A 9,542-nucleotide genomic window follows, 5' to 3' on the forward strand; every position below is an offset into this window, starting at 1 on the left:
TTTTTAGGACTACGTATATTTTTTTTTTAAAAAATATGAACTCTATTTTGTATTAAATAAAAGGAAAGCAAAAGTCTATCAAATACTAAAAAGGGCAAAAAAAAAAAATCACTCTTATTTGTGTTAGTTTAGTTTATTTAGAATTTAAAATATTCTATTATTGATAAATAATTAATGAAAAAATTAAAAATCAACCATATTTATATAATTTATTTATTGAAGAAAAAAGTTTTGAACTTCTATAAATTGAGAATTCTTTTAGAAAAATACAATATATCTAATATGAACATATGGAACAAGATATATTTATTTTTGTTCTTAAATGATTCTTTATTATTTGATTTGAATTTTCTTCTTTTTTTGGTCGCCAAGATACGTCAAAGAAATATATTTTTGTAATGTGTAATTTACTTAGATGCATTGATTTTGTAGTTTTCTTTTTTTTCAATTTTGTAGGTATCTTGAAGATGAATGATGATTATGATGATATAGACAATTAATGATCAAAATTTTGAGTCATATAAAATATTATGATTATTTTTTCTTTCTAAAAAACCAACCGTAATTTAAGGGGTTGTCAATATATTTTACACCTACCTTATTTGTATCTTTAATATTTACAACTACTATATATCTAATTAAATAAATTCTCTTACTATTTGAATAAATATCATATTTAGTGTAGCGTTTAAATTCATTATAGTGAGATACACGTGCAAGGCGCGTATATAGAAATGTGTGCGCTACAAGCTTGTGATCCCCTGAGCTTAATCGTACTAATGAAAATATTCTACTGCTCAAACTTCCTACTCCAACATAAATTCTAAAACTTAAAAATTGCAATTTACATGTTCTATTATTGGGCCCGTGCTGGCACGGGCCTTGCACTTCTAATATATTTAAAAAGATGAGATTTTTTATAATATTGAAAAAATAAATTGTGTATTTGTATAATTTTTAAAATATATTATCCCTTGGGCCATACATGTTTGGAAAGTTGTACCCAAGCATTTGAATGGGAGGTGGGCTTTAAAGATTTATCACAAAATGACAACCAAAGCCCACGTGCCAAATCCCATTTCATCACTTGTTATTGACCAAAGAATTAGGCAAAAAGATTTTGTCCATTTTCTCTATTTGGAATCTATATCTACAAGATCTTCCTATATTTGGAATCCCTTTTGTACTTTGTTCTTTGTTTGTTTCTTAATAAATTTTAACCAATTTAAATATTGTTAAAAGACATAGATTCTCGATTTAGGATTATCGTAAAGTGATAAATATTTATTCATTTTTATTCGGAGGTTTAGAGTTTGAGTCTTCTTAGATAATTTATCTAAGATATAGTATCGTCTTTGTTAGAAAGCTCTCTGCTTACCAATGTGAAACTTCCTGAATTTAGTTGAGCCTAATACAAAATTCAGACACCAGATGAGAAATCAAAAATAAAAAAAGATGACGGATTAAAAATTTGAAGTTTTCAGATTTTTATAGTAACAACTTCAAGCTAATATATCATACAAGTTCATAGATCACAATTAAATAGAAGTTAAGGACATAAACATATCTAAAATATTCAGTTTTTTAAGTTACATAATTGAACTATTAGGAGTATGAGTTTCCTATCTGAATCATCACTCGATGGTTAACGTCAATAAATAAGGAGTCGTCTTTATTAAGGAGCATTCTACCCTTTCAATGTGAAATTCCTTGAATTTAGTCGAGCCTTATTCAAAATTCGAACACCAGATGAGAAATCAAAAACACAAAAATATGAACAGATTCAAAATTTGAAGTTTTCAAATTTTTATAATAACAACTTCAAGTTAATATACTATACAAGTTCATACGTCACGATTAAATATAAGTTAAGGATATAAACATATCTAAGCTATCTAGTTTTTTAAGTTACATATTTGAATTATTAGGAGTATGAATTTTCTATCTAAACCATCATTTGATGGTTCAACGTCAATAAATAAAAATTTACCCAATACGCTTAAGCGTATAATCATACCGATGGAGCTTATATCTCATGATATTTTAGCCTAAGGTTTGCCTCAAAAACGCCTATTGAAAAACTAACCGATAGATTAAGTAGATGTTTGGTCATAAAATTTGTTGCTCAAATTTAAAAATTTTATTTAAAATCAATGTTTATTTAAAATTGCTTGAGATTTAAATTACATGTTGAATAAAACTTTAATTTTAAACTAGTATGATTTCATATAATCATTGGCCAGACAATCCCTTAGATTTTTCCCACACTATTTAATTCATCACATTGTTTTGTCTTTTATCCTCTACTTTTTATGTACTGTATGTATTTTTTTAATTCCGTATTCAATATTTAAATTAAAGTTTAATTAATTTATATTCATATATTATAGGACTTATTTTGTAATGCTTTTAATAAAATTTTCTTTATATCTAAAATTCAAATTCGAAATCTCTAATTCATACTGCACTTTTTAAGTTTGCTTTTTCTTAAATAAGCAATTGTTTTGGAAACATCTCCTCTTAACCCTAAACCAACTGACCAAAGCACATCCCAAAACAATTACCAAAAGACACAATAAGTGCCTTCAAAAATCTTGAACAAATAAACAACCTCTCACACATTCAGCCTCAGTACATTAGTACATTATGTATCTTTCTCTTCATATGTCTGAACTATTTCAGTTTTGTCAAACATATTTTATCTTCTATAAAAGTCATTGCCGCCTTATTTCAAAAAGCTTCATATCTGATCTTTTTTCTTTTAATATGACCGCACATCTATCTGTCATCCTCCTCATTCTAGTCACTTTCATACTAAACATGAAAATTCTTAACCGATCAATATTCAACTTATAATAATTAAAATAACAGAAAAGGATAAAAAATACTTCTGAACTATTTGAAATGGATCAAAAATATCCTTTATTATTTTTTAGCTCAAAAATATCCATCTGTTTATTTTTTTGGCTCAAAAATACCCCTTCATTAATTTTTTGACTCAAAAATATCCTTCTCTCTAACGAAATGCCACCAAACACGCCACGTGAATAAAAAAAGTCACTTGATCAGTATACGTCAACAAACACAAATGAAAAATCATGTCATTTAATCCATCTAACCGTCAACCCATTTTTTTTTATTTAAAAGACTCAACCCCACCCATAGTTAAAGAAAATCCGACCCAAAAGAAAAAAATTGAAGAATTTGATTGTTTATTTTTTATGTGATGGGTTATATTTTGGATTGGTCGAGGCAAAAGATGAGGAATAAATTAGGTCCTTAAATTGTTGATCCAAAAGAATTGAACTTTAATTGGGTCGATACTAAACAATTGGATCCTCAAATAGTTGATCCGATTTTCAAGAGCTCAGATTGCTACTAGATATCCTATCTGAATTTATCTAATGAGGAACATAATTGTAGTGAAAGGAATGGTAATTCAGAGATGAAACTGAAATTTGGATAGTGAAAGTTTAGTGGCAATGTAGAACAACCACAAGTTGATGAGGTCAAGAATTGCTCGAGTGAGTCTCGTAACTTTGACAATGTAAAATAATGAAATATAAGGTGGTGAAAGGAATGATATGAAAAAAAAATTGAAGAATTAAATTTTGCCTCTTGGTTCGGATTTTTTGAATATGGATCCGATTGAATTTTTAAATAGAATAAAATGGGTTGATTGTTAGGTGGATTAAATGGAGTGATTTTACATGTGTATGTTGATGTAGATTAATTAAGTGATTTTTTTAATCTACGTGATGTGCTTGGTGGCATTTCATTAGATAAAGGGGTATTTTTTAGCCAAAAAATAAACAAAGGGATATTTTTGAGTCAAAATTAATGAAGGGATACTTTTGAGTCAAAAAATAAATAAAAAGATATTTTTGAGCCAAAAAATAAACGAAGAATATTTTTAATCCATTTTAAATAATTTAGGGATATTTTTTACCCTTTTCCGTTAAAATAATTCCATGAGTCACCAACAACTTTCTACATTTCTTATTAGTTTTGTACTTTCTACAAATTAGTCATTCTATTTCTTATACTAAATTCCATGAGTTAATATTACACGTGTTTTCGTCTTGTTAACCTAAGCTGGACTTCCTCTATTGGCCCCCACTTTTCTTACTTTTGCCCCCACCACTTTTTACTTTCTATATATAAAAAACCAACCTTATAATAATTTTCCACATATTCTCAAAAATCACTTTCTTATTTTCTCCAATTTTCATCATGCAAACTATCAAACCCCTCAATTCTCCTTCATTTTCTTGCAATATTCTCATCAACCCTAGTAAAAAAAACTCTACAACTCTTCCAAGAAGAGAATTTCCATCATCGTCACCATCACGACAGTCACTATCTAATTTACCTGAACCAAAATTATGTCCACTAAATATTGACCTGCCCAAATTAAACCCATTGCAAAAAGTTGCATCCTTAGCTTTAGACATGTTAGAAAAATCAGTTATAACCAAGTTAGAAAAAAGACATAAGCTAAACCGGACAGTTGACCCGGAAATTCAACTCCAAGGGAATTTTGCACCGGTTCAAGAATGTCCGGTTCAGCATGGTCTTGAAATAACTGGTAAAATTCCTTTAAATTTAAAGGGAGTTTACGTTAGAAATGGAGCAAACCCGTTATTCGACCCGATTAACGGTCATCATTTGTTTGACGGTGACGGTATGATCCACGCCGTTAAATTGGACCCACAAAATGATAATGCTAGTTACTCTTGCCGGTTCACTCAAACCAATCGGTTCATTCAGGAAGCAGCAATGAACCGGCCGATTTTTCCTAAACCAATTGGCGAATTACATGGCCATTTGGGTTTAGTTAGGCTTGCCCTGTTCTTAGCGCGAGCCAGTTTAGGTTTAGTGGATGCCACTAAAGGAACCGGCGCAGCTAACGCCGGTTTGTTTTTTTTTAACGGAAGGTTATTAGCTATGTCAGAAGATGATTTACCATATTGTGTTTGTATTAAGAATGATGGTGAATTAGAAACTAACGGACGTTACAATTTTAACGGACAAATAAATGACCCATTGATAGCACATCCAAAAGTGGACCCTACCACAGGTGAATTTTATACATTGAGTTGTAATGTATTGAAAAAACCTTACATTAAATTCTTTAAGTTTGACACGTGCGGTAATAAGTCACGTGACATTTCGATTTCTCTCCGGACTCCATCTGTGATTCATGACTTTGCCATCACGGAAAGTCACGTGATTATTCCGGATTATCAAGTGGTATTCAAGTTATCCGAGATGTTACGGGGTGGATCGCCAGTAATTCATGATCCGAATAAGGTCTCTAGGTTCAGTGTGTTGTCAAAAGAGGATCATGACGAGTCGAGAATCAAATGGATCGAAGTTCCCAACTGCTTCTGCATGCATCTGTGGAACGCGTGGGAGGAGAACCATGAGGAATCAGGCGACCAGATCATCGTGATTATAGGTTCATGCATAAGTCCACCAGGCTCGATATTTTCAGGAAGTGATGAGCCCTTAAAAAGCGAACTGACTGAAATTCGTCTGAATCTGAAAACAGGTGAGTCAACCAAACGGATAATAGTATCAGAGCTGAATCTAGAAGCGGGGCAAGTTAATAAGACTAGACTCGGTCGAAAAACACGATACACCTTCATGGCTATCGCCGAACCATGGCCAAAATGTAGTGGCCTAGCAAAAGTCGATTTAGTCACTGGAAATATTACAAAATTTTTATATGGAGATAAGCGATATGGAGGCGAACCTTATTTCGTACCGAGCACGAAAGAAGGAGAAGAAGATGAAGGATACCTTATAAGTTATGTGAGAGATGAAAAGAAAGAAAAATCTGAATTAATTATAATTAATGCTAAAAACATGAAACAAGTGGCTTTGGTAAAATTACCTAAAAGAGTGCCATATGGTTTTCATGGTACATTTGTTAGTTCACAAGATTTATGTAATCAATCTTCTTGTTAATACTTAATACAATCATAGAGTTAATTAAATTAGTTAATTATATGTGTGTTATATTACTTCTATTATACATTTTGTTAATTACTACATCAATATGTAAGTAACCAATCTTCTATTGAATACCCTTCTTGAAGGGTGACTTATTTCTTAAAAAGTATTTCAAATGTAACATATAATTAAAAATTAAATATATTGAGTCATATATCCAAAAGTATTATAGTAATAAATCATATGTTTGTTATTATTTACGTATTTTGATATCATTTTGTTGTGATAGCCTTGAACCTTGGCAAATTACCCAGATTAAAAAGAGTGTTATATTGTAAGTAAAATATCTATTTCAAAAGAAATATTTTAAAATGTATTTGAGTCTTGAGAAGCCAAAATAAAAGTGTATTTAAAAATGCTTCATAATTGGTGATACTTTGGAAAAGATGGCAAATAAAAATACTTGTCAAGAATGCATGAAATTTTTTGAAACTTGATTAGTTGATTTTACACTTGGCGAAAACACTAGTCTTTACACTTGGGAGCCTATAAATGTGACAACAATCAATCATCAAAATTCACCCAACATATTCGTTCCTTACATTTTTACTTGTCCGCTCTATTAAAAATAAATGTTCAAAAATAATTGTTCAATTTAAAAAAATAATTTATTAGTATTTTATATCCATTTATTAAATAATCTTTACTAATCAATGCATTTTTTAAAATCATTAATTTTATTATTCAAAGGGTGATATAGTGAAATTACTAATATTATTTATTATTTTTTAAAGCGTGTGAGTCAATAATAGATAAGTAAAAATATACGAAGGGAGTACTAATTAAATTTTGTTAATTTATGTATCCTTTGATTAATTAGAGAAGATTATTTAATTCTAAAAAAAATATTTCATACCGCTAAAATAATTTTTTAGAACAATATCCACGACTTAAATGTATTTATATACATATTACTTACAGATATTATCATAATAATATTTACTTAATATTGAGTACTTTTATTTTGATAATAAATTAGAAATTATATTATTGGGTTTTACTATATTTTCCCAAGAAAGTAACCAATCTTAAGACAAAATTACTTAACAGAGTGTCATATTAAGATCATCTCATCTATTCTTTGTAAATAATGTGCACTTTTATATACTTTTTGATTTCTCAGTATTTGGTATATCTATTTGAGGTTCACTAATTTAGATTCATGTTGAAAAGTCTCGCTTTGAGGGTGGCGTAATTCGCTCACTAGTCCCTACCAAGACGACTTCATATCTAGTATTCAAACTCCGTACCACTGATTAAGTATGGATGAATATTTATCACTCCGCAACAACAATCCTTGATGGTGAATATGTAGTACTTTATTAAGATGCGGAGCCACCTTTAATTCAGGGGTTCATGCAAACCCTCATTTGACAAAAAAATATACTATTATTTTTATATGATTAAAAATATTTTCTATGTATATATCGTAGATGTTGAACTCCTTCGACTAGTTCGTATGTTTACTTGTGAACCCCCTCAATAAAAACATTGGTTCCGCCATTAACTTTATTTCTTTTAGGTAGTATATAAATATTCAAAAATATTACCTGATCTAACATTTAAATATTGTTATGTTAAATTTTTATTGTTACCCCATATTAAGGGTAAGATACTTATAAAAACCCAAATATAACGTATTTTCTTGAAATCTGTAAAATCATATATATTACAATTTACAATAACATAAAAATTAAAATTTAGTCCATGTTATAAAGAAAAAAAGAATAAAGAACAAGAGTAGAGAGAAGAGAGTAATTCTTATTTCTTCTCTCGAGGGATGAGAAATCATCAGATTGTAAATATAATGAACAAAACCCTCTATTTATAGGGGAAATTTACTCCTAGTCAGAGTAAAAGACGGATGCTTCAATCCTAATAGATATCAAAGTAGATCTTGATACAGATTCACTATAATGTAAATACATTTATAACACTCCCACTTGAATGTCTAATTGTTAGATAATGTGTCTCGTTAAAACCTTACTAAAAAAAACCCAGTGGGAAAAAAATCTAGTGAAGGAAAAAGAGTACACATCTCTAACAATACGCATTCAGGCTGCCTCATTAAAAACCTTACAAGGAAAACCCGGTGGGACAAAACCTTGAAAGGAAAAAAGAGTACAGCGCGTATTTGCTCCCCCTAATGAGAACATCCTTGAACTTCTGCATCCCGATCTTGTGCAGCATCTTCTTGAAAGTTGCAATTGGATAAGATTTGGTGAATAAATTAATCACATTGTCAGTTGAACGAATCTGTTGCACGTTAATATCATCATTCTTTTGTAGCTCATGTATGTAGAAAAGCTTTGGCAAAATATGCTTCGTTCTATCTCCATTTATGAATCCTCCCTTAAGATGTGCTATGTATGCTGAATTATCTCTGTATAAAATTGTAGGTAGATTGTCATATTTCACACCACATTTTTCTCGAATGAGATGTATCATGGACCTCAACCATACACATTCTCGGCTTGCTTCATGAATAGCTATTATCTCAGCATGATTCGATGAAGTGGCTACGATGGAATGCTTTGTATATCTCCAAGATATGACAGTACCATCACATATGAACACATAGCCTATTTGAGACCGAGCTTTATGCGGGTCAGATAAGTACCCAATATCAGCATGACCAATAAGATCGGGACTGCAATCTTTAGAATAAAATAAGCTCATGTGTTTTATCCCATTTTGATGTCTCATAGTAGGAGCAGAAATATACCTTGCTAACAAATTGATTGAAAATGCTATAGGCCTTGTAGTATTTGCAAGGTACATGAGTGCATCAATTGCACTAAGATATGGTACTTCATAACCAATCCAATTCGATATATTTTGAATTTCAGCAAATAATCTATTGCTTTGAAAACTCTCCAAGAGTTCCAATGATGTTCAAGCAATAAGCTTGTACAATATAATGATTATAAATAAGTTTTTCAGAAACTTTTATATGCTTCAAGTAGTTTGAATCCTTAAAAGTTTTCACATAAGTTTTGTCAAGTGACAATATTCAATATTTCATAAGTGACATCTTCAAATATCTAGACTGCAAATCAAATAAGTTTGATACTTACCAAGGTGCATCCTTTCATGTCACTTGATAAATGTTTCTACGTCAGCATGTGTAACACCTCAAACTTAATTACCTGCATTAGCCATGGTTATATGTGTTGGAGTATATGTATTGATGATAAGTTAGGTATATATGAGTTTAAGTATGAGTATTGATTATTTTGAGATGGTTTCAAGTGTATAGTTTGATTATATGTGTATAGGAATCGACTTTATTTATACCGAAATTTGCTCGTCGAAGTTTCTATACGAAGTTTATCGAGTTAGCTTTCCAATGATATAAAGATTTCTGAAAACAGATGAGTATCGGATATAAGCGACCATGCTCGAAACTTGAAAACGGTGGACGCAATGAACAGTAAATGTGCAGAAATTTTCTGCACACAAAAGTACTGCAGCCAAACAGATTTTTGGGTCGACTTTAAACGATCATAACTCCTTGTAAAAAA

At 30.3% G+C, this 9,542-nt stretch overlaps 1 protein-coding gene across 1 annotated transcript; it reads left to right on the forward strand.

Moving 5' to 3' along the window:
- The first annotated feature begins 4,206 nt into the window (after positions 1-4,206).
- LOC107872667 (9-cis-epoxycarotenoid dioxygenase NCED6, chloroplastic) lies at positions 4,207-5,973 on the forward strand. The gene has a single exon (XM_016719296.2). The coding sequence runs from the start codon at positions 4,234-4,236 to the stop codon at positions 5,971-5,973; it is 1,740 nt and encodes a 579-aa protein (XP_016574782.1). The 5' UTR covers positions 4,207-4,233.
- The last annotated feature ends 3,569 nt before the right edge of the window (positions 5,974-9,542 follow it).

Source organism: Capsicum annuum, chromosome 5 (assembly GCF_002878395.1).
Source record: "Capsicum annuum cultivar UCD-10X-F1 chromosome 5, UCD10Xv1.1, whole genome shotgun sequence".
NCBI classification, from domain to species: Eukaryota; Viridiplantae; Streptophyta; class Magnoliopsida; order Solanales; family Solanaceae; genus Capsicum; species Capsicum annuum.

What these genes read in the sequence shown, in the direction of transcription:
- LOC107872667 (XM_016719296.2), top strand. Translation starts at nt 4,234, where the DNA reads ATGCAAACTATCAAACCCCTCAATTCTCCTTCATTTTCTTGCAATATT.